This window comes from Rhea americana, unplaced genomic scaffold (genome assembly GCF_003343005.1).
Source record: "Rhea americana isolate MKP2758 unplaced genomic scaffold, rheAme1 scaffold_13, whole genome shotgun sequence".
Taxonomy (NCBI): domain Eukaryota; kingdom Metazoa; phylum Chordata; class Aves; order Rheiformes; family Rheidae; genus Rhea; species Rhea americana.
In genome coordinates this window covers 5624477-5651325 of record NW_028185372.1, presented here as the reverse complement: position 1 = coordinate 5651325, position 26849 = coordinate 5624477, and the positions used below count along the sequence as shown (strand labels likewise).

The 26849-nt window shown below is 38.0% G+C and overlaps 1 protein-coding gene across 1 annotated transcript in view; it reads right to left on the bottom strand.

The window, feature by feature from the left end:
* The window catches only part of PARP8 (poly(ADP-ribose) polymerase family member 8), a 64341-nt gene extending 37757 nt beyond the window's left edge, over positions 1-26584 (bottom strand). The window contains exons 1-8 of the mRNA XM_085297701.1: positions 26331-26584; positions 17468-17505; positions 11822-11911; positions 10700-10770; positions 8262-8339; positions 5588-5682; positions 3017-3077; positions 1904-1994 (exon numbers count right to left, since the gene is read on the bottom strand). Coding sequence (XP_085153827.1) covers positions 1904-1994; positions 3017-3077; positions 5588-5682; positions 8262-8339; positions 10700-10770; positions 11822-11911; positions 17468-17505; positions 26331-26584 — 778 coding nt within the window. The remainder of the gene's footprint in view (positions 1-1903; positions 1995-3016; positions 3078-5587; positions 5683-8261; positions 8340-10699; positions 10771-11821; positions 11912-17467; positions 17506-26330) is intronic.
* Between the last annotated feature and the right edge of the window lie 265 nt (positions 26585-26849).

The following is a 26849-nucleotide window of genomic DNA, read 5'->3' as shown; positions in this document are numbered from 1 at the left end:
AGACAATTTTAAAAAATACATCTAACTCTGCCATCCAATTTCACTGAATTCAAAGCACTGTAGTCACCGTTCTCTAATGTTACTATTCAAACATAATCTCATTTTATAAAGACAAACTGGTTATTTTTCAAAAGGGATGGATAATTTAATTAGGAGTAGCAATGTGTTTAGATTATCAAATTTAGGACACAGAGTGGGACAGAGATGATTATTTTCAATGGGATTCATCATACCTAGATTTAGCAGTCTTAAAGCCTGACAGCTAGACTAGCTTTGTTATCTGAGCTTTATAGCCAGAGGAGACAGCCAAGCACACCGAAAGGGTGATTCAACCTAATCTAAGGCAGGTTTCTAAGATACTGAGAGAGACTGCCCACAGGCATATACAAAAATCAGAAAAGATATTAATCAGAAAAATGAGTATCTAAAATCAGRATATTAAATAATTACAAGGTGTTATGTACACCTCCTACTGTGCTTTGCAGTATACTGCATATAYGTTTCTTTTCTCAATCAACAGCGTGTACTATAAAGAGAAAAATATGTTGCAGAAAGTAATGGCTTGGTAGTCTCCAAACAATATTTTTCAAGAGGATGGGGAATATACAGAGAAAGGATCTTGATAACACAAAGGATGGTGGATCTCACCATCCTTTTTTGGTAAATAAAAACACAGAGCTGCAACAGCACTGAACTTGCAATACCAATATCAGCAAAGAGTCTGGCTCTGGCTCTGAYCCTGCCTTTCTCGGTACTCAGTCACTACCCACAAGCAGTCAGCTGCACGATTGGGAACTTAATTTTCTGTTTAACCTTGTCAATAGTGYGAAAGATATCTTGTTTTCATTTCACTAGATTATTTCTTCCTGCACAAGGCTCTTCACATTTCAGCCTTTCTTACCTGCTGCACTTACATTTTTTTAAATTACATTTTGACAGAGATTTTCTGATTACTAACACAGTTACCTATGGCAAATGGATACTTTAAGTTCTGCACATTTAGAAAAGGATCAAAAAATACAGACAAAGATGAAAAACAAGCAAAAAAAATGACACTGATGTAGGAAATGTTCATTTGAGTGAACAGAATATAGCTAATAGTTAGTATCAGCAGACAACATATCCTATAAAAATAGCTCATTGGGATATATTTTTCTAAACATACCATGGCTGGAAATATCTATTCATTTTCCAGAAGCAGAATTCTCCCACAGATACAAGCCTAAGCTGACAGCTGCACTGGAAGCCTCCAAATCCAGGCAAATTTTGATCCAAAATACACACTTAGTTCTGACTTCCCACTGTAAAAATATATCTGAACTTGACTCTTGCATATGAATGTTTCCAAATTTCGAATCTCATTTGGGCCTTCATGAATTGGAACATTTTTAATCTCATGAGAAAGCTTTACTTACTTAACAGCCACTGAGTAGGATGACTATAACATTAAAAATTCTCATTCAAATTTAAAGATCCCCAGAGTTCACACAGTCACATAGAAATCAGAAGTTAACAGGATAATTATCACATCCTGATTCTTCAGAGGTGCATAAAAAGGGGCATATTAATGTGCTGCACAGGACTGTGTACGTGTACATAACCAGGGATGCCTGCATCCGTGGTGATGATCCCTTGACTGCATACAAACYGCCTAATTTCCAAAATCAGGAAATAACAAATAAAAATTGCAGATCCTTATTCCTTAAGCATCTCGGATTCCTAGGGCCTAGGTTATATTTCACAGGATATCAAGTCAACAAGTTCTAAAACTCAGCCTCTAAAAGTTTAAACTAGATGCCCATGCCACTACTGMGGGTCTAATCATGCAGACACATGTGAGCAAGTACATGGATCAGCACTGAGACACCACACAAAGCACATGAAGAATATGYAGGTGACTAACCTGGACCATTTAAGTACTGTGTAAGTGAACAGTGCAATCGCACTATTATAGGCTCTGTGCGAATTACATCCCAAGCCACAGCAATCTCTTCCTAATTCAAGATAAAAAGAGAATAACAAAGACCATTAGCCATCATAAAGAACAACTGCATTTTGTCAATCTATACCTTAGGGCAGGCATAAACACTGAGTTTCCATTCATTTACCCTAATGGAATATCTGCTCCAACTTTAAACTTGAAATTAGGACAAACTATTGCCTGCTGATGCCCATAAGAGCAGTGTTAGACTGCTTTCAGTTCTCAAGTATGCTCATTTGAGCTGGGTGCAGGTTTCTGCACAGTACTGCATCTGCAGTGCAGGCAGACACATTCCCCTCTACCAAGAGATACTGCTTCAAAGCTGAGGAGCAAAGGAGCAAATAAAGATGGAAAGGAAGCTTATCCCGTAACACAGAGCAAAGGAAACATTTGCTCCTCCTTAAGCTCCTCAGATCAATTCACAGCACAATCAGATTCTCTTAAATTTTAAAAAAGCCCCAGAACTACTATCTTATGTGCTGAAGTGACCTGGGAATACGATACATCTGTGCAGAAACTAATGATGCCCCTAAAAGCACTAATTTTCATTCTGGAACTAATGACAGCGTAACTGTTAGAGCAGCCAGGCTGCCAGCCGTCAGCACCGCTGTCCTGCGTCTCCTTTGCCACTCAAGCCTCTCCCTAATCAACTGCAGATGTTGAGAAGTACACAGGAGCACTCTAGCCAAGGTCATCTTCCCTCCCAGACCATGAAGTGCTTTCACCCAACTAACGTTTAGGATGGCAAAACAAGAAATGTATTTCATTCACATCAGTTACAAGATTTACCATTCACAAAGTACGTTTGAAAGGAAATACACATGCAGTAGATAAAAGCTGACAAAACATTTTAATAACGAGATTGTAAAGGAAAAGAAAACCTTTCCATAGAGCAGCAATCAATAACATGACAGCCACTTGTGAAGATCAAGCTTCTGAAGAAGAGACGTCTCATTGATTATCTAGAGTCTGATGTGTAGCAGAATTAAATGGGTATTAACGTTCATTATGTAATTCTGTGATTAGATTACTTACATCAAGAAAACTAACATCAATATGCAGATCAATATCTACATCATCAATGGCTCCATATTCCCTGAAAGGAAAGAATTACATTAGATTAGAAGTCTTTAAGATACTCCTCAGCCCAACAGTACTTAGAACAGGGAAGATTTTATAAAGGATAATCTTGACTGTAAATTCAGAATGGTTATAAAATACACATTTACATAGATCAGATCAATATTCCCAGTGGGTGACCCTCTGCTGCACTGAAACTTTCTTTCAGTATATATTGCTTAAATAAGCTAACTTTTTTTTTTACACRAATTCCCTCAGTTCTCACTCCATTGCTGCTATGCATTTCTGTCTCACGTACTGGACAAACAAATCAAGAAAACAATGATGGTCACATGCTGTTCCAACTTATAAGAAAGGGAAAACACGGTTAATTAAAAAAATATTTTAGGTTAATACCCAGTGATCTAAGTAGAAGCTTGAAATAAACAAAGACATTAAAGACAAATACGACATAGCCTAGTTGTTTCATTGTCCTCTGAATTTTTAAATATAAAGTGTGACTGTTTTGTCTGTCTTCTGATTCATTCTCAGTGCTCCTACCTAGTGTATTTGAAGACTTCTGAAAAATAGGGCTAGAAAATATTTGTTCATACACGTAAATCAAAAATTGGTTTCTTTTTTATTTAAATTGCTTAAGTGGACAATTCTGTAGAAGTGCAGTCACTAAATTTTTCACAGATTAGCAGATTACTCTTCTAAATTTTTGCTTTACACTGCACTTATATGCTTGTTCTCATGTTTTTCAACTATGCTAGATAAAGATAACACACAGCAGCAATTGGGCATAAATGAAGCTGATAACGTAATTGTGACAGAGGAAAATATTTTTGTGAATATACCTATCTCTTAACAAACTAGTCTTTCAACCAGTGGCAGGGTCTAGTTAGCACTGGAAATGACCAGTTCCTGACAACAAAGTCCAAGTGTACATAGGCCTTGATCTTCCACAAAGCTTTGTGAAGGGAACCTCTTCTACCAAACCTCGGTGTCTCTGCAGTACTCTCCAGTAAGAGCAAACCGGAGCTCGCTCTCGATCAGACTTGGCTGCACACGGGATGAGGCACGCCAGCGCACCCTTAGTGAGTGACTTGCTGCAGTCAGAGAACTGGAGCTCCGGGAGAGCGATGAAACTGCATGCTAAAAGTTGTATTTCTGATTTCCAAGAATTTATTACTATTTTCAACTATTGGAGAGTGCMAGAAGTCTGAAAGTTTTGCACATGCCAGAAGCAGCTACAGATGCCAATTTCTAATGCATCGAGTCCTAGGAGATCTCAAGGCACCATAAATTAGATGCATTAAAGTTTTTAAAAGTTACATAAAATGTTGCTGTTTTAAGAGCCTAAAGGACCATACTATCAAGGTATATACAGTTTCATAGTTACTAGTTTGGCGACTAAGTATTTATCYCATTCATTTCTTAAAGCCATATACAACTATTTTGATTGTAATTCCCCAGGTCCTCTAAACATAATGAATTTCCACTTAATTTAAAAGGCATAGTACACCATAGTTGTAGATAAGCTCTCTTTTCTTACACTAAAATCATAAAGATTACTGTTTAGAGGTAAYTCGGGATTGTTACTTGCACTATATGTATGCCTAAGGTTATTATTGTCTCCACATTACATTACTTGTTTCGTATGAGAATTTTGATATTTTCTTTCTGCTACATCTTGTCTACATGTTATTTTTAYAAAATTATTACAAATATATACATGGAAAATGAAGTCATAAAAATGGAAGAGTAGAAGGGACTTTGAGATATCCTACAGCTATGCACACTTGTGTATGTCCCACAGAAATTTTGTGGAATTTCTTTTCACAACTCACCTCTGAAGCAGGTTCCACAAACTCCCTGCACAGTCTACTCTAAYGTTCCACCAACTTACAGTAAGAAAACTTTCCTAAAATCTAACTTATTTCTTTTTACTAATAAAGTTAGTTTATTTTTGTCTCTCTCATGATGACAATGGAGAACAATCGATCACTTATCCTGTCTATAAACAGCAATTTTTTTCTCAAAGGAATGTTATTATGTCCTCTCTCTCTCTTTTTTTTTTTTTTCCAGACTAGACAAATCCAATTCCTTTAGTATTTCCCCGGTGACAATATTTTCTAAATCTCTTATCATCCCTCTTGCTCACCTCCCGGGCAGAAGACATAATCAGAAAGAASAGAAGCAATTTAACAAGGGTTTAGTGTCATGCTGAATAGTAATTTCAACAAAAGACAATAGCCTGATCAAATACCTATTGAACTGCAAAAGAAAATTATGTTTTAGAACAGGCTTCCAGGACCAGTTCTCCACATAGCCAGTTGTATTAGTATTCAACCACAAAACGAAACCAAAACTAGCATTACTGCCAGCTAGCAGTGTTCCTGCAATATGTAGAAATCATTGCTTCAGAAATGACTTCTTTTTTTTTTTTTTTTTTTTTTTTTTTGGCAGTGAAGCATGGCCTACATGGAGTGCCATCTCCAAAATGTTAAAGGTTCCAGAATATGGAAGTGTAAAATGACATACCTGAGAGATACTGCATTAGGACCATAGATCTCTCTCACCGCTGTTAAATCAGCTTCCAGCTGTGGGTGCTTGTGAAGTTCTCCATCATAGCTAACCTACCAGGAGAAAAATTGCTAGAAGTTTTTTTTTTTATTATTATTTCATCACTGGCACCTGTTTAGGATCCTGAAAATTCTCCCAACAAGATGTTCTCAGACGTGTAAAAGTTTCTTAACACTATGCCCAAAAGCGACGCCATGGTGATAAGCTCCAACATTGGAGCTGTCTGGCTCTCCTAAGCCGTCTGAGATTTGCAAAGCGGGAACCCCAAATCTAAATCTCTTAGGACCGAGATGTCTCATACGTAACATTACTTGGAGTACCAAACTACTCAACATAATGCTTTCTCCAAGTTATTTTCTGCTAGAAAGCAGCATTTTCCTCAAAGTGGAAAATGAAGGGAAATAAAGCTGTGTTCTGGCAAAACGGAAYGTGCCACTATGGTGTTTGCCATCCCTGAATTAGTGCCGCAGCCACGCTGACRTATGCAGAGGAGACTGCTGAGTTCTGTATATCTGCATTGGCAAGTATATTCTGTAACAGAAGCCCAAGGGAGAGGGAAAGAGTGCTCAAAGGCAGCAGTATTGTTGTTTCAGTTCCCTGTTCTCTTTTGCAAATGTACAGAGGGTGGAGATTCAAAGAAAGAACTAACAAAAGAGTCTCAGAAAAAGYGAATATAAAAGCTAAAAAATCTGATAACTTTGCTGTATCTGAAGGATCTGTGTTTAGAAAGTCTCAGCATTTAATCTGAGCCCTGATTCAGATTATTCTGTCCCACATAATGACAAAAGGTTGCATTTTCAAAGGGGATTAAGTGATTTACAAACCTAAATCCYATTGAAAATCAATAGGACTTAGGCTATTGAATCACTTAGCTACTTTAAAGTATTTATTCATTAAATCCTTAGGGAGGATTACAAGCAGGTGCATAGAAAGCGGATACAAACATTTAATTTATGACCAGAAGTTCGTATCTTATTTTCACTGCCCATCAAATGATGTTTCCCATTTTCCACGATCCTTGTTTCATCATCTTGTCTTTCCAGCTGTAACCACTCGGAAATGTTAGCATTATCCCTGACCACCACCTTTTTCGACTGTGCTGATCACACAATTACACTGGCATGTATAAATTGCCCTCTGGTTGTTAAATATTTTTTGTCAAAAACCCTTAGAATTCACTAACCCTATTTTAGACTCCTCTTCCAAGAGTTTCTCTGTGGGAACAGTGTCACTCGTCTCAAATGGCGCAGTTTACCTCATTTTTTGCCCACATATACAATCAACCATTTTGTCTTTTTTCATATTGTTGAATCCCTATACACCTGGGTGCTCACTTGTATGGGTAACTCATACAATCATAACATTCGGAAAAGCGTAACATCCAAAAAAAGGACTGTTCTTTTGAGTAACTTTGCTCACTATCTGGTTTCCTATTTATTGCCCAAGTCCCCAGTACTATCATTTATTTAATTCTACAGGTCTTCAGAATTGTTTCTTCTGCCACGTAATTTTTAATCCTATCTCCAAAGGAGACTTTGTTGTTAACATGCTTTTAGTGGTGTCTTGGGCTATTTTTGTCTTTGTCCTCATTTTGATTTTCTAGTTGTATACTCAAGATGTTCATAGTAGTTTTATTTTTATTGCTGATTTAATTGTAATTTARCTCCTTTCTTTGCCTGCTATCATTCCTGTAATTAAATGCACTAACTTAAAAAAAGTACAGGGCAATATAATATAAAGCTTCCACTTCAAATGTAAGATGGCTAAATTTTGATCAGTACTGCCTATTAGACAGCTGGTTTAGACCTTGCAAAATGATTTACTGGTCTTTGTAGTCCTCCTCCAAAGACAATATTAAAATTTATTTGGGCACTGACAGGCATCCTCTGTGGATCCAGGGCTGTGCTTTTACCGTAGAGCACCTCGCCCGTGGCTTTGCCCCAGCCCGGCCGGCCGCCGCAGCGCGCTCCCACCGCCCCTGCCCGCGCGGGGCCGCGGCCGCCGCCGTCGGCGCGACGCGCTACGGTGAGCGTCAAACCGCCGCACGAGAGAACGCGGTAACAACTAACGCTGCACAGTAAACAACCGGGAACGACGCAGGGCAGCACAGCCACCTGAAAGAGTTTTCTGCGTTTTTCAAGGCGAATTTAACTGAGGAGCTCAGAAAAAGAACGGACTGCTGCCTGAATCAAAATTTGGTTTTGTAATAACCATTTTACACCACTAAATTGCAGTGCTGTTGATTTTACAGAATGTCAGTCCTCCAAAAGGAAGCAGATTTGGATCCAGTCTGACTTCCCACTTGTATTAATAGCAGGATATGCTTTAAAGAGTAAATAATTATTTCCTGGAAGTAAACTGGATTTTTTTTTTCAAACCTATTGAACAACAGCTGTTTTTTTCTGTTCCTACAGCTTTACAATTATAAAAGAAATCATATTATTATACATTTGATATAACTATACTGTACAATATATTCAGTATTTCTATTATAAAATAGTAGAATATACATATCATAGTAATACACATACACACCACATTCTATAGTATACTAAATAACAGAAGAAATAAATCATTGTTAYAGCTTTCAAATGTTAACATTCTGAAATTTGTGGGAAAATATCCTTATTACCTGTCCTCCATAATAAAATTCTTCAGAGTCATTATCGCCTTCAGAATCTTCTTCAACTGTGCTGTTGTGCCTGGACTCCTTAATTAAAAAGGAAAGGTAACAATGATACAGGTGATATCTTTTGGTCTTGTATTTATACTTCTAATTACGAATGCTGGATTCTGTCGTTATAAGTAAGCCCTTCCTGCTCTGCAGTCAGAGATCTCATTTTTCTCAAAAAGTACTGCAGGCCTGTTTTGTCAATAGTGAAACAGCAGATAAAACCTGTACCCAGTAAACTGGGCACATAAAAACACTCTGAATGTATGTTGGATAAATGACACTTTGCCTGGCTACAGAGGCCGAATGGTATTCTGTGGAACTAGAGACACTGGGAGAATATTCAYGAATATTTCACTCTGTGCTTCTGCAGAGAGCAATCAGAACCAAGACTTTCATGATAAAGTTAAAGCTAAACCAACCATAACTTACTCWTCAAGAATGCTGGTTTAAGGAACTAACTCAAGCTCAAGCATGGAAACTCTTTAGCTCCTTTCTGTGAAAAACTCTCTGATACATTTCTGCATAACTATTATTTTTAACGGAGGTATCAACTGTTGCCAGAAACGTTCAAAAGTTATTTTTACGGCTAGGTCCATTATAAAACTTCAAAAACGAAGGATCAGAAAGTACCCAATAAACTTGTTTGCCCAAATAAAACCTGCTTCAAGTAAATTGGTCTGTGAATAATTCCCTCAAGCAAATAGAACTGATCAYAGTACAGTGCAGCTCAGCAGCCTATACTTACCACTATATAACTGTTTAAAGATATTAAYCCTTGTGTCCCACAATCTGTTTGTAATTCTTAGGCCTTACACTAACAAGAATCCCCAMAAAATACTTTCAAAAACCTTAATTCTTCATTTCAGTCCAAACATGATGTGCTTATTACATGTTTTTATTTATGTCCTGCACARAACTGCCATAATGGAATAAAAACCAAAGAGAAGAGTCAAAGAGGAGAAGTTATCCCTAAATCCCATAAAAGTCAAATATAGTATTATCACCAATTTCTATAGTCAGATATTCTCATCACATTTCCTTACCTTTGCCTCCAAATTCATGCTGCATTCACTGCATGTATATGGAGAGCAGAAATTGTAATTCAGCCAATTACAAAGCATTTTTTTAAGACAAGGGTTAAAAATCATTTCTGTTTCTACTTTGCTGAAGAGAAACAAAGTGACTTCAGTCTTCTTTGTTTAATAATAACCTTAGCTTAAGGGGAAGTGTTTTAAAATAGAACTCACATGAATACAAATTCAGTGCAAACTAAAGAGAAATGAAACTCTTACACCAGAATGGTGACAAACCCATCCTATGCTGTCCAAAACCTGTAACTGTCTGGCCAACAGAACGGTCAATGCTGAAGACTTTTAYGTAACTTTTTTTTTGCGATACTTACATCCTTAAGTACCTTGTTCAATTAAAAACAAAATAAAAGCTGAAACTCTATYCCATAAAGCTAACTGCATCTCAAGCTTTTAATCAAAAAGGTAAACTATTATTGCATTTGAGATGTCTCACATATATAGAGCACTATACAATTACGAGGTAGTAGAAGTAAAATATTTCCAGGACAGCTTTGTAATATACATATATATATATATATATATATATATATGTAAACTCCATTACCATATGTGCCCATGGTTATCTCCCTTTTCCAGGACCAAATACAAATCTCAGTCTAAAAAGCAGTAATGAAGAAAAATGTATTCCAAATTCAGAACCACTCTTACTCAGGAAAGTCCTTAAGTTCAGCACCTGAAGTCTGCACGTAGTGCTCAATTTCTTGCTTGGAGTGGGAACAGATACAGAACTTTCCTTAAGCCTTAATACTGTCAGCACCTGTGGACCTCATGTTAGCATCACTTCTCTCTTAAATTAATGTCAAGAGGGAACTCTGATAAAGGTACAGCACAAACACAACTGTGACTGGAAGGGCTTAATTTTCCAGATGCTACTTATGATGAATAGTGTCATGCAGAGGTCCAGAGATACTAGCAGGATTGCTGTAGGCCACAGGAATAAGCAGGGAGCTGAGAAACAGGATGCGGTCCTGCGTGCAGGACTAGGTTACAAGGTAATGGCATCCTKATCAACCTCTCTGGCAGAGCTGTATTTCTAGAGCAGCCAGGGTCTGGGTCACTGTTYGACAAGCAGTGATATAAATGCCAAAACTGCATCTCCTAGGGTGACAGCATCCATAGCCTAACTGAGCAATTCAACGGCGAGTCACTCAGTGAAATGCAGGGCCCATCTTCTAAAACACGCAAACCCACAGCTTGGGTAAGGATGCCTTTAGGATGAAGTCTTTGATATATTTTCGTATTTAATTATTCTCTGTAGGTCATTAATATGTCTTTTGTTAAAATATACACAGAGAAACTACATACCTCTCCAATTTCCCTCTGTAATTTTGATTTTATGGATAAGCAGTAGTTGACATCACTGGTTTTTCTTAATTCTTAAAAAAAAAAAAAAAAAAAAAGAATAAGGAACATCTGAGAAAATGTGAAATAACTTTGCATATGTAGACCTGAAATATTTAATTGGAGTGGTTTTATTCTATTTTAAATTACAAGCTTTATTTATTTTTAAATTACAGTCATATCTGCAGTACAAATTTATCCTAAAGTTCTGACTATGATGATTTTTTGGGTGCCACTCCACCAACATCAATAAAATTATTCTTGATTTACGTTGATACAAATAAGATCAGGGACTGAAGATTATATTGGTTTTCCAATGGAATTCAAAGTAATCCTGTTACGTAAAAAAAAACCCTAAAGCATTGCAAAAATAATAAAAAGACTGCAAAGTCAAGTAATCCTATCTGATGAACTACCAGAATTAAGACTTCTCTGTACAGTCTCTCCTGCATCCTGAGATTATCAGAGAACTTGGCTGTTAAAAYGTAAAAAAATCTCTACAGTGTATACACAAATCTTGATTATCTATTGTATAAATGTGGCTAGATCTCTGAAAAGCATGCCCTTCCATGTACAGCACAGAAATAATTTCAAGTGAAAAGGATCCTAAAATTTTTTATCACAGGAAAAAAAAAAACATATTTTTTCCACAGCCTTACATTCTGAAATGACTGAACAATTTTGTTCAAAGTTTTCTGAAATAATTCACCAGAGACAATGGTAGCTACAAACAGTTTCATCCCCAGTGGTGAAGATCTAGTGACATTTTAAGCAAGTGAGCATGAGAACTTATAATTGGGAAGAGTTAAGCACCCTGACTGGATTCAAGGAGCAATGCTTTAGCACAAGACTGCAAGACTTTAGAAGAATAAAAYGCATTCTGCCTACACGGCTGTGTTGATCCCAGAAAGAAGTATTTCAGTTTCCTCTATTCTCAAATGTAAGACTAGCCATTATAGCAAGCCTGTGAGGAAATAGCAAGCTACCCAATTACACACATTAACACATCTCTCTTTACATAAGTGTAGAGTCTTGTCTTTTCTCCCCAAATGTGAACTTGATAAAACACTCGGAACTTAAGATTACCTGTAGCAATCTGGTGGAAAATTACTGGGATTGGCTCTGTTGTAACTAACACATCTTCATCGTTATCTGAACTGGAAACATACGTGTTATCTACAAAAGAAAAACATGTACATTGAAGTTCAATGGCGCTGTTCAAACCTCTTCCTACGATGCCCATTCTATGTTCACCCTTGTACCATAAGCTCAGCACGATAATCTTTCCTGGTGCCTTTATTTCTGCTGAGAATGCTAATAATAACAAAAATACCAGAAGGAAGATAGAAGATTCAGACCTACGTTTTGTATGAGCAAAAGCCTGTATTCCAGTGCTGAGCCAGAAGCATTGCTCAGAACCACCCCGCAAGGCTCGTGTGGGGCTGAGCCAACTTCTCCCCAAACAAAAACTTGTTCTGCATTTCTTGCCATGCCTGACACTAAAAGTGAAGCTAGGTCTGTGTGCAGAGTAAAGGCTGGATCCAGAGCCCAGTGTTCATATAACAACATTATGAAGAACGTCTGTGCCTCATTTTGGCTGGTTCCACAGAGGGTGTTTGAAGTATCTTATAATCACCGGAGAACTTTTCTTCTGCCTAGTGCAGGAAAAATCATCTTTCATCCAACCACCCAACTTAACAAAAACTTATGGATATGAATCTGCAGAGTCTACCCCAAACTTTTGATCGCAATTTGGATTTAGAGGAAGACATTATATTTGTGATTTTTTTTTCTCTTTTGCTTTCAAACAAACCTTTAGCAACAACTAGCAAGGAGCAGTAACTTTGTACGTTGTATCTGCAGCAGCTAATTTTGTGTGAATTGTTGAACTGCCTATGATGGTAATAAAATTTTGTTTTCTACCGACCTGGGCTGAATCGGAACTTATGCTCTCGAGCAGAAATGCTGACAATTACGATAATCACAGATAGAGAGAGAAATAAGAGAACTGAAACAAGGACTTGATCTACCGTGATGATGCACACTCTGGCCTCACTTCAGCAAAGGGCCTAAAATCATATATAATTTTAAGCCCACTGCTGCACCTGGGTCTCACTGCCTCTGACTACATGCTTCCAGTGAAACGTTAAAAACGCAACATTAATTCACAAGTAGTATCATTTGTACTGCAGWGGTTCTTAGAGGCCCGTATCGAGAGCAGGAGCCGGGGCTGCGGCGCCTCTCTCGCGGTGGCCTCAGCGGTGTTTCAGGTGCGCTGCACCGCCTCGCAGACGAGCGGCCGCGCTGCCGCCGCACGCGGACGAGCGCGCGGSGTTTCCCCAGCTCGCCGCCCGGGAAACGGCCGCCTTCCGCCACGTTCGCACGGCTCTGCCGCGTCTGACGCCATCCCACAGCTTCGCCTACCTGCACTCCTGCACCGCCCCGTGGGGTGACGCTCAGCGAGCAATCCGCGCACTGCGAGGAGGCAACCGGTCCTGCAGCCTGACAGGGCGCCTCCCTGCGCCCGGCCCTCCGGCGGGCACGCTAGCTCCTTCCATCCGCTCAGCCGGYGCAGGCGGCGTCTGCTCTGCTACGCGCTGGCACAGCAACACGCTTCAGAGCCACACCACAGCGCGAACAAAACGCGGCGCCTCCAGCCATCTGCCAGCATTTACTCCTCTTTCTCCCGCGTTTKTCTACTGGCACCTAGGCCTCCAGGCCTGCAGGGAGGCTGTAAACCTCCCCCCGCGATGGCTGCATCTCACTCTTCCCATGAATTCCTGCCTCGCCTCTACCTGCGTTTTCCACTGCGCTGTCATCGCTTTGGCCTTACCACGCGGGGCAGCTCTGGGAGGCAACAAGTGCCCACCGCTCTCCCAGGTTTGGGCCTGTGGCTTGGCGCTGCCAAACTGAGGCCGTGCAATAAGGAAGGTTATCATTTGGCTCTGAACATACCTAATACAAAATATACACGGATGGATGGAAAGAAATCCACCTGCTAGAAGTCACTGCTGTAGTGTATGAAAAAGTAGGAAATACACGTATGAAACAGCAGAAAACAAAAGTCAGAAATCATATGTGCTGTACAGAATATAAAATCACCAAGATCTACATATATGGAAAAAGGACTAGTCAATAACAGTTTTTATAGATTTTAATTATATTTTTATGCCCATTGTTTGTCATTCTTTCTTGGCAGCTGGATAATAACTTTTAACTGCCAAGCTTTGTTTTCCATCTGGCAACCACTAAGGGTATTTTTCTTTCCTTCTTTAGTTCTGCCAGTCTAATGAAACTTAAGATACTGGTTTTGGTTTACATTCTGGTTCTCTCCATCACTGCTGCTATCAACTGAGTTCTAAGAAGAGGTGTTTCTGTTAACGTGTGTGTAATCCATAAACCACTCTGAGAGTAGACGATTGCAGTTYTACAAGTTTTTGACAGCCAGCATGTATCACTCAGAACACTGATTCATTAGCAAAATGCTTGCTACTGTAATGATTCTCACAGGAGTCACGATCGATTCATATTAATGGAACTTCAGTCTACTCATTAATGTTAGAGTCTGTAACTGCTCCAGAGGAGCACAGTTTTCCCCCAATTGTRTCAATGTTACGAGAAAATGGTTGCAAAGCTTTTTTTGCTGAAACTGTTATTACCTACCTCTAAATTTTTCACTGATTCTTTCACAATTTCAGCAATGTATAAATAACTTTGAGACATTACTGTCTCAACACCATTCCTATTAAGTTCTTCAGTGTGTCTTTATGAGCATACTTTCAGCTTTCACTTACAATTATGAAACTGTCAAATACCTCCCATTATTTAAAGTTGTCATGCCATATAACAGTTCCCATAGCTATGATTAACACTCAGCTGTTTGTAATCTTTTGGTACAAATATGAACCAATTGAGCGATAGCATCACACTATTATCAGTGCCAAAATGATGACGATGCACACACAACACAATGCAGGGAGCTAAAATATATTCCGTATCCAAAGCTCTTCTTATGGTAAATAAAATTTACTTGTAGTGGTATAACTTCTGGCTGAACAAACACCAATTGTAGAGTAGCTTTTTTCTTTCTTTCCCTTCTATTTTCATAYATTTATTAAGTAGACTAGCAATTTACCTGATGATCAACTCTGACAGCCTTCTTCTGAATTTTCAAACTTGATCCACTGCGTATTACACACACTCAGTCTCTAAAGGATGTAACTGATATGTCTATGAGCTAAGCGATCTGTAAAAACTTATCCTGTAATAAATTTTGTTTGATGAGTACATGCTCTTCTAAACTCCACCAACTAGTAGCAATACTTGAAGATCATCTTGCAGTTGAAGAAGATACCAGCACAGAGCTTTCCATGCCTGACACTATCACACCCTTACATGTATCTGAAACATCCCTTAAAAGACATGCTAGAGAAGAGACAGTCACAGTCAGCAGCAATGTTAAGTTAGAGGTTTAGTACAAAGAAAGAAGGCAAAGAATCTGCTCCACCAAGTCAAAAGTATTATATTTAGGCCCAAAGCTGTAAAATGGCAAAGAGTTTCCTCTTTAGGAATTATCATTCCTAACAGTAAACATCTCTTCATCACAAAGCAAATGTACATACTGCAAAAACCTGAGATGTGAAATCAGCTCTTCCACAGGCTTGAAGGTTTAAATTTTAATCAGTAAACACACACACAGCTGCTTTACTTCCCCTCCACAAGTTAGCTATAACATAAAATGTTCAAATTTTAGCTGGCTTTAAAATACAGGGGCTGATAGCAGAGAATATTCAACAAGTTTTAGTGACGCTGATTCAAAGTCGCTCAGCCTTGTAGAACATCAGAGCATGCTTGCAAATAGCATCTGCAAAGGAGGTTTGAGACCTGCCAGACAGGAGAGTTTGCTGGAAAATAAGACCTCATTTGCTGCGGGACTAACCGTTTGTTCAGTGTTGTAGTTTTGTGACTTAGCGTGGGAGTTCTCAGAGATTAAGTTCCRTGTCTTTACAAAAGTTCACGTGCTGAAATGAATAAATCCATTGCTGACATTTTATAAAAGAAAAAGTTAATGACGATGCAGATTTTTTCAACTATTTGTCCCTCCTTTCACTGTCAGGTCAACAGAGCAGTCAATTAATCAAGTTACAATTGGTATGACTGTGTTTTTTATGAATATGTTTCTCCAGTTACTATATGCTTTTAATAGATTAGCATTAGTAGCAATTTTTCCTCTGTTTTTTACTGGTGAGAAAAAACCTCTCTCATAAAAAGTGTGAGTATTCTTTCACAAAATCCTGTTTGACATCAATACTGAGACTGACCTCTCTGCATCTGTTTCAAACATTGTGGTGTTGTGAATAGACATAGTACACTCCTGTTTATCAGTGAACAAGATCAAAGCCTTACTTTTTCAGAGATTCTGAAAGAAACAAGAAATATCTTTTAGAAATATTACAGAGATGTTACGGATAACCATCAAAAAAGGCCAGAGAGTTTCATATCCATAACTCAATATATTTATACTTTTAAATACTACCAAGTGTAGAATACTCCAAAAAGGTACAATCCAACAGTATCACCATGAAACTTTACTTAGGTACTTCCTTGTCTGCCCTCACCCCAGCTTCCCTTTCCTAGCTCTGCTAACCTCTATGCCACCAGCAGTATTCATCCAAGGTCTTTGTGAATGAAATCAGGGAAATAAGAGAGATGCAGAGCTACTGGTGCATTGGAGTCAGTCCAATAAACTGATTAATGGATTGGAGTATCTCTCATATGAGGAAAAGCTGAGAGAGCTGGGACTAGTCAGCCTGGAGAAGAGAAGACTGAGGGGGTATCTTATCAAATTGTTTAAGTATCTGAAGAGAGGGTGAAGAAAGAATGCAGCTGGATGCTTTTCAGTGGTACCCAGTGATAGGGTGAGAGGTAACAGGCACAAACTGAACACAGGAAGTTTCCTCTGAACATAAGAAAAACTTTCTTTATTGTGAGGGTGACAGAGCACTGGAACAMGTTGCCCAGAGAGGCTGGCCCAGCTTGAGCAGGAGGGGTTGGTCTAGATGATCTCTTAATGGTCCCTTCCAACCTCTGTGATTCTGTTAAATAAGCTAGCTGAAAAATGCCTTCTTTTCTTGCTTGGTTGTCTTTCACATGGATCATTCCCCTTGTCTAAGTTCCACCATGCGCCTGCCAACCCAGCTCAAGGTACAGCAGGGAGTTAGGAATGAGCAGCCAGGAATTGTTCTGCAAGTTTATGTTACGGAGACATACGCATACACAAACCCTCAGGTCCAGCAAACCCTGAGAGGTAACAAAGCACATACCACAGGCTTAACTTTAAGAACGTGGGTAGTCTTATTAAGATCTGACACACTGAAGTGCTTTACTGGACCAGTGCCAGATTGCTCAGCCTCTTGAAAGATCAAGCCTTATCTACTTTGCCAAACAAGATTTGGGCACTTCCAGATCTCTAACATTGATGGTTCCAGACACTGAAAGCATCACAACCCCTGGCCTCAGGAAACTTGTGAACCAGGTTTTCTCACCCTGACCCAGCTGACAAATGRTGCCTGAAAAGGAGAAATGACTGTGAAAATAATCTAACTAATGGAGAATGRTTAGCATAAGGATGCACCTGGAACACATTAACACCTTTTCAAATATTCTCATCTGAATATTGCAAATTGTGGCAACATGCATACAGGTGTCATGGACAAGAATGTTGCACTGTACCTGGGTAATCCTCAGAGACATGCACGGAATAAGACACACTGCAAAAAGAAAAAAAAACACAGAATTAATAACAGTAACATTAACTGCTGGCATAAGATTTTTTTCCTACTCTTGTATTATTTTAGGTTTATTTATAGGTTTCTGACAGTTTCCAGGACAGGAAGCAACAGCTATTTTGACAGCTTTTGAAGTGTTCAGCTAAAAAAACAATTATGTCATGCCCATTTTGAACGCTTATTTTGCTAAACTGGCACATCTTGAATTCAACATTCTTAAAAAGAATAATCAGGACTGCACTACGYTCAGTTTAGAATAGTATTTCACAATGTCTGTACTTACGCTTAAAAAAAAAATTGCTCTATGAACATCGCAACTGGAAAAGCCTACATTCTTCTGCATCTATTCCTGGGGCTAACTCAAAGCTCAGCAGGAAGCCTTTCTTGCCAGTTGAGGTAACCCTGCATTATAATGGGGAGTACCCCCATTACTCACAACACTAGCTCTGTATGGTTTGGACTGCTTTCTCTGTCCAAAATCCCGTATTTATAGAAGTTGTGGCAACCTTCTTTGACTTCTTCATCAAGTTGGGTAGAAATCAAATTTAAGAGAGCCACAGTCACACTAAAGAGTAGCTTTTTTATGCAAATTATCTGAACTTCTTTTGTCAGAAAATAGAAATACAAATATATGGTCTCAATTTTCCAGCTCAGTCCACATGTGCTTTCCCTACTACCCAGTGAGATGCTCACTRAATTCACTGCTGTGAACAGTACAAATGGATATAATGGTCTATTCAACTGTCTAAGTACCCTCTGAGTCCTGTTGGTTTTTTAAGGTTAGCATATATCTTCATTTTGCCTTAAATAAATTCAACTCTGGAGCATGCTGAAAGCTTCCTGCCATATAATTAAAGTTCTTTCCACTTCTGAATCCTATAAATTGCATGTGTCAACCTACACATTTAAATAATACACGATGTGTGCTCACATCTGCAGAGTTCGGCAGACACACAAAGGCAGGATGGCAGAGTTCTCTGAATAAATTTTCATATGTACTGTACATCACCAAAACTTGATGCAGTGGATCATTCTAAATTAGGTGAATGCAACTTCCATGCAGACTATAAAATAAATCTGTGTATATTTTTCTTTTTCTCTCACAAGAAGTGAGCTCTACTTTCACAATTCAATGACCATGGGAGTCAATCACTAAAAAAAGGTATATATCATACTTTCCTCTACAAGTGAATCTATTACAGCACAGCTCAGTTTTCGCACATAATTTATTCTAGTATAATTCATTTTATGTATTGTTTGATTAAGAAGCAAAGATGCCTGTTTCTTCAACAGCTGCACATGTTCACATAAATGGAAGCAGAAAGAGGGTTTATTACAGTTGACAACATATTTAGCCACACAACTCTTTGATAGCTTCAGTCATGCCAGCATTAAATCCCATCATTGTGTAAATTCAACATTGTGATTTYTCTCTTTTAGTTACTTTTCAGACATCTGGAACAGGCAGTGTCTGTATCCCTTCACCTTGGATAATTTTCCCTAAAGATATGGGACGTTTAAAGCTAAATAATCTGCTGTGGCATTAGCTATCACTATTTCAAAGAGGAGAACATTCCAAAAAAAGAGAAGATCATCCAGTGTGGGACAGGAAGTTTTCAGAAGATATGTTTGTAACCACAAATTCTTCCTCCTACCACCGAAAGAAGTCCTTCCAAGACTAATAAAAATCTCATCACAGTGAGGGTGGTCTAACATTCCAAGGGGGTTTACAGAAGTGGCAGAATTTCCATACTTAGAGGTACTCAGAACTCAACTGGACTAGGCCCTCAGTAACCTAATCTAAATTTGAAGCTGGATGTAACTTCAAAGTTGGTTTTGCTTTGAATGATGGGTGGAACAGATGACCTGCACAGGTCTCCTCCCATCCAAATTACTCTATGTTCCTATGTGCACGTTTCCTATGACAGTGTGTTTCTTTTCCTTCTTCTTCATTATGTGGTATCTGTCACAGAAGTATCTGTGGCCACATTAAATGGAAAATAATGTGAAAAAATCCTATACAGTCTTGTGAGATGGAATTAAAATGAAAAGGTTCATGAAGATGCAGGTTACTAATCATCTGAAACCAGACTTTGTAATGATTGCAAGCAAGTTCAGGTTCTAATCCAAAACCCAGGGAATCTCATAGTGGCCTCACTACTATGATGAGCATCATAAGAGAGGGGAAAGGAAAAGTTTTTTTTTTTTTTTTAAATAAATAAAAGAGTATAAAGTAAAATTATTCTGTTATCCAGTAATAAAAACTCCCTCCATAGACAAAACTTTGCCATGAAAACGTTACGTCACTTCCACTTGAAAAAGCATTAATGGAATATGTAACTGCCAAACCAAAATCAAATGATAAAATGTTGGCTGGAATCAGACAGGTCTGAGCCGCCACTTCAGAAAACAGTGTTTAAGGGAGACGTAAGCCAAAGATTACAAAACAAAGTGACTGAAAACAGAATGTTTACTTCCAAATAAAAGAAACCTGAAGTTTTAGTTAGTAACACTAGTGACTCAATTTTGGAACTTAGTTTAAGGTTCCCAGCAGAACTGTTTGTTTATTATGCTGGGTGCATTTAATCTGAAATTGCTAACTCTTTACATGAATAGCCTCTCCACATACACAAAAAAGGACTGTTCATTTGTTTTTCTTCTATTTAAATTCTTATTTTCAGCACATGTTGGGATCCCTGTGCTGCCCTCTCTCAAGGGCCCCCAGACCACGCGGGGGATATACTCTGAGAAGTACTGCGTCAGAGAAAGCTCTAAGGGAACAGCTCTTAGATGGGCTATTCCTCTCATACRTATTTGAGCTCAGAGCTGGGGAGAATACATGGCTTGTTTGAGCCCCACAGAGTGAGGCTGAGTGAGGCTACTCAGAGTGGTGCTACTTTGCTTGCATTTGTAATCCTATGTTAGTTATGTTCAGACTATGGAAACAAAAAGTCAAAATAAAAGAACTGAATGGAACAGAATTTTTCTGTTCCCACTCACTTTGGTGATCATGTATGATCATATGATCAGAGTCTGGCACATTTTTCCATACTCAGGATAAACTGCTTCCTACTGGTTGGGCACTTGATTTATCAGAAGACAAGACATACTAGACTAACAAGGTCTCTTTTGAGGTTCCAGTCCTGCAGTCACTGAAACATTTTCTCGCTGGCTTCAAAGATATCTAGAGCCAAGCCAGGAACACAGGACTGCAATGGCCTAAAGCACTTTCAGTAATCACAGACCTTCGTGAACATGCAGCTGTTAACACCTCTCAGTATTAAATTCTCACTGAGCTAAAGAAAGCCTTTACTAAAGCAGCTTTGTTTAAGTACTCGGAAATGTAACTGGAACTAATTTAGGTCTGGTCTCCACGTAGAAGTACAACATGATTATACCAGTGAGGTGTGTGATTTTTCCTTCAGGTAGTGCAGTTCTACTGCACAACCCCATTGCAGTTACACTGCTATAAATACAGCTTATAGGACTATAATTTATTTCCATTCCCATAAACACATCCTAACCGGCCAACCATCATCCATGCTCATTCAGTTATATTGCGTTAGCTACATACACACAGTTAAACTCTTGGGTGTAAACAAAGCCCCAGTGACCACGTTATCTCTGATTCCAGCTTAGACACTTTGCAGAAGGCATCCTAAAATACATATATTTCTTGATCTTTAAGCTCAGAACAACCTTCATACTGGAAACGGTCTTGCAAAATTTTTGTTATTTAGCGAACAATAGAGTACCATATGAGAAACATCATGTTTCACTGCTTATGAGATTTTAATGTAAACCTCTTATTTCTTAAATTAATATTCATATGCAGAGCTCCTGCCTTATTTTAGCAATAATTTTATTTGTGGTGCATTTCTTGCAAGCATTTTCTAATATTTTTCAACAATATCAGTTCTTTCTTTAGAGAGATTATCCTGTAAAGGTCTATGTGCATTTGAGAACTGATTTATAAACTGGATGAGGATGCACAACATAACTGCTATTTTTCAGATGAATCTGTTTCATTTTGATACAGAACAAGCAGATTCACCTGCACTTGACATTAAATTCTTAAAGCTGATTAGAAAGGCATTTTAGCCTGTGTAGATTCACAACTTGCAGAGTCAGGATCCACATCCACATTACTTAGCAAGTAGACAGACTATATGCCACCAGTAACATACACCCCTCATGCTTTGAGATTTGACAGAAGTAGAACTAAATGGCCTTCAGATATCCCTGACAAACAACATTTTTATGATACTAAGCCACAGTCCTATACAATAATCTTAAGTGGGCTTATCTCTTGTGGGGTTCAATAATCAGCACAGAGTCCAAACAGATTACACTACTGGGCACAGGCCAGTAAAAAGAATGCCAAAATGTAAGCTCCTGGGCAAAGAAAAAAATGTCACGAAAACTTCCAAAGACAGCAAAGCAAAATTTACTGAAACAAAATACGTTCAAAAAAAACAAAAAAAAAGAAGAAAAGAAAAGAAAAGAAACTCCCTTAAATATAACAATTTTGGGGGGATTACATGAATTTAGCCCATATGAAGAAAAATGAATGATAGCAATGTTCTTCCATAAGGTCAGCTTCCTGATATAAACTCATATCAGCCATTATACCCAGCTTTATGCCTCTAAATCAATTTGTAATATTGTTTCCTGTGCCTAGAACTGTAAGTTTTATGTATCATGGTATATACCACAGGATTAAGCATTCATCTTGAAGTCACAACAGTGATGCTATAGCTGAAGTACATGACGTGTCATCCCATCAAATTCACATTATCTCAACTCATCCTACCTGTAGTTTCTCTCCAGGAATGAAACCCTTTAAGTTGAATTTCCARCTGTTTTACACAGCAGGAAAGAATGAAGCATCTGGCACAAGTATAAGATTTATGCCTATGGAATAGTTATGACAGACAGTTTAACCAGCTCTGTCCCACGGCAACAGCTGAATTAATGCCTTATTAAGTGTGGAAACTGTGATCTAGTTTCTATTCCAGTTTTAGCTGCTTCTCCTAGAGCCAGGGATCCATGTGCTAATGTTACAGCTTAAAAACTCGTTCAAGAAAGGGAACAAGCTTTCTGCTGTGTGGACATTTATGGTCGTCTGATATCAATCTATAACACAATAGAAAAGATACAACAATAGAGTAAATGTGACCTAATCTCAATGGGTTCAGAAGTACATATACTAAAGATATTATGTTTTTAAGCTATCCACAACCCTACATCTATCTCATCAATGACTTAATTATTAAATTAAAAAGAGCCACCAAGGTCTGTTCCAGAAGAAAAATACTAAGACTGAAAACTATGGACAAATACATAAGATTAAATACTACTCTGGGATTATATGCTAGGGACAACTTCTGAATGAGTTGGTGAGCTAAGAAAAAAAAAAAAGGGCGGAAAAATGTCAGGGACATTTTGTTAAAGAAAAAATATCCTGGAAAAAACCTTTGGATTAAAGGCCTTTTTAATGATCTGAATATTATTTCTGAAAGCACAGCATGATATAGGCCTGATGTTTTTACTCCTTATTCTAGATGAAGCAATAAGAAGGAATAAGAACAAGGTTCARTTGCACAGATTCAACTGAAATTGCATTCTTTTACCAATTGTTAGCTATAAACTATCACAATTATTATCTATTTTATAACATGAAAAAGAAGAACACCACCTTCAGCCCTTTGTTTCACTAGCTTCAAAAATGGTCCAAATCTTTSAATAGACTCCTATCGCTTTCATTCCCTTTTGCCTCCTCTTCCACCTCAGGAAAATCGCATTTTGGTCCTGAAGCCAGAYCCTTRCAATTGCTTCTCTTCTGACCAGGGYATTTTTACAAATCTGGTTCCATAAGGATTACATCCACAAACACAGGTTATTCTCTTTTCTACTAGCTGGTCTGAGATCCAGTTTGAAACATAAAAGCTTGGGAATAAATCACATCACAAGTACAAGGTAGAAATTACTATTTTCAGAAGATGTACAGTGGGACACCCTCCAAACAAAACTTCCGGATTGCATTCCAGAAATGTCTGACATTTGAACAAGTACCTTGAGAGTTGGTAAGAGACAAAAATATTTATATATCTACCACCTGAAAGGCCAGGCAGACTATTTTCACAAAAATTTTGGAATACATAGACAGAAATCAGAAACAAAATCCATAATCTATTAYTTTTTTGTTTGTTAATTGACATTATTTGAATCTTAGGAAATTCTCTGAAAGAATTAATGGTTTAATGTTCTGTAGAAGGTTTCAATGTCACCATCATTCTTCCAATTTGTATGAAGATAATATACATGCAAASAACAGCAGAAAAGACCCAGCAGCCTTATATGGCCACAAGTTCTCTTCAGCTTAGTGAACATCGCCAAAAGTCAAGCCTTCTAAAATCACAGTTTGGAGACATTTTTAATTACATTTTATGCTGAAAACAGCACAAACAAAATCAGTATAAAGCAAYTGAAAAACAAGCAGAAAGCAGTACCAGATTACTTAAGCCAGAAAAACGTAATGCAAAGTTTCCTTTTGCTGTTGAAAACTGTCACAGCCATGAGTGAATGAGAAATGGTAATTCTMCTGAGAATTTGTGAACAAATGAGTTAGCAAAATATTTGATCACTTGGTATCAACGTATTTAATAGCATAATGGTTGTGGATACCTCTCTTTGCTGCTCTACAGAAAGAATGCAACCATGCCATAGGTGGAGCAATCTCGCTAACCCACACTGGGGCTTTTGAAAGAATCCCTCCAACTCTGCACACATCAGCGAAGGGCTGTACCGAAGTCAGTTTTCAGAAATGCACGTAAAACTATGGCAGCACTCTATGTTTTTTTAATTAGGTAARTTATTTAATGAACTAGTGGTAGTATTGACTTTACAATGTCTTTAGTTAAAACACACTAGAGACTTAATAAATTTTAAATGTAATGCAAATCACATTTATGAGTGAAGTAAATACTATTCAAAAGAGCCAAATGAAAAGATCAGCAAGTATTGTATTTCATTTATTCAAGTTATCTTTACAATAAGGTCCAGGTAATGTGACAAAAATATAATTAGAAGAAAAAAAAAGTTTCAATTGCATAAAACACTAACCACAAAATGACACGTGTCTAAACAGACACGTAGAGAGATGAATAGCTAGTTAGAATCAGGCCAGTTAGAAATATGGAAGATAGCACATCATATGATTCTGAAAATAAAAGCTTGCATAAAGCTTTTTAAATTCAAAAAATATATATACAGCMTTTTTGCTCTTGCACATAGTCAAATAAATGTTGAAGCAGAAGATCTTTTCTTAAACAGTGAAATATACACCAATGTCATTAAATAAGTTACTGAAAATCATCATACTTATCTTCCAGAAAAGACAATTAAAAGTACACTCTTATAAGACAGAAATTAAAAGTAAATGGATATAAATTCTCACGCAGATGTTAGTACAGCTGTGGAAAAAGTGACCATTAACCAACTGCAGCAAGAACATTCTCACGATACTAAAATATATTTTCTTCTTGTTACTGAATTTAGAACTTGAATTAAATCCCACCGAGATTTAAGGCAGCTTTTAGTACTCGACTAAGACTACAGATGAGCTGCACAGGGAATACAAGACTTCCAGCCTCTGCAAAGCTCCTGGTATTTCTATAAACACGTATGTAACTGCTTTGCTAAAGCTTTCAAGAAGTATTCCAGGTAGTGCAAATTTTGGTGAGCATTTTTTTTTATTTTTCACATTTGCAGCTTGCTATATTACTGTGACTATCAAATCATTTCACAAATATGCCATTTTCTGGATTCCTTATTAAAATAAAGCTCATGGATTTCAAACCAATATTTTAAGTACTCTCTAAAATTTTTTGAATGTGCTTGTCTGTATCCCAGCAATTTGTTTTCAGATATATAGGCCACTTTAAATCTTTTTCTGAAATACATTAGTTCAACAAATTTGTTTCCTCTGCGATCCAATAATTGATGACCCAGCAACAGTCACCGTTATTTTTTCAACTAGAAAGATCCAGGTGCTTGTAAAGAATCAAAATTTGTCGATATATTCTTTATTCCTTTCACTATATATCAAATTTCCCTATGGTGCACCTGCAATTATACAGAAAAGAATAACAAGTGACTCTGAGTAATCTTTTCCTCTGAATGTTGGAGAACGTATGTGTGATGACATATGCAAATTCCCAGGCACCTGTAACATTTTTTTCGATGACAAATGCAAACCATTTCAAAGACATATGAACAGTGTCAATACATCAAAAATCGCACTGCTTTTATTTCCTGACATAACCTAGAGGAACAGAGGTGCTGAGTCAAATGCTATTATATGTTTGCATTTGTCACTAAGAATAAGTGTGCTACTGGTCCTTTCACACAGCCAAAATACATCTGAATCAAATGGTGACTGCTACTCATAAAGCGCTGCTTGATTTAGCATGTTATTCAAATAAAGGGGAAACAGAAGACTGCAGCTCAACCATTTCCCTTTTATAAAACTTCCCATGAAAAAAAGTATGACAACTTCTAGTAAACATATAGTACTCTACAGGATTAATCATCTCTCCAACAAGCAACACAAGGGCACTCCTAAAAATAAAAATCATCTTACTAATAAAATAACCAAATCAAGACCACCTGAAAAAAACCCTGCATGCTTTCATGAGAACCACTTATTTTTTACATAGAAAGAAATGCACTAACATAAAGCTACATGTACAAAGCCAGGTGGTCCAAAACCAGACTGTATCAGAACTACACAGCTTGTCCCAGACCTGCAGAGGTGGTGTCTCCTTGCAGTTGCCCTTGTCCAACCAGTGCCAGATCCCTCCCAGTAACACAGATACTCTTTAGACCTCTGTCTTCTGCACTCTTCCTTCTCTTCACTATTGAGTTCCGTCTCCACAGTCCTCATTAGCTGCTCGTCCAGTTTCAGCCTTTCCCAGAGTTCAGAACAAACTCTGGGCAGTAAYCTCTCAGCCCAGCTCAGCTGCAGCCAGAACAGTGTACGTACGGTACATGTGACCATAGAGCGGGGAGGTTGGACTAGATGATCTCCAGAGGTCCCTTCCAACCTTACTGATTCTACGAAATCTTATTTCCCGTGCTGGGCCCATCTTTTTACGCTGTTTTTTTTTGTTTTTGTTGGTGGTGGTGGTGGTGGTTGTTTGTTTGTTTTTGAGAAGGAAAGTTGTTCCTTTCTTCAAATTGTTTTTGTTTTGGAGCACTGGAGCATTACTGTTAGAAACAGCCACTTGACATGCCTCCTTTTTTGAGATAACTCTGGCTTCTAA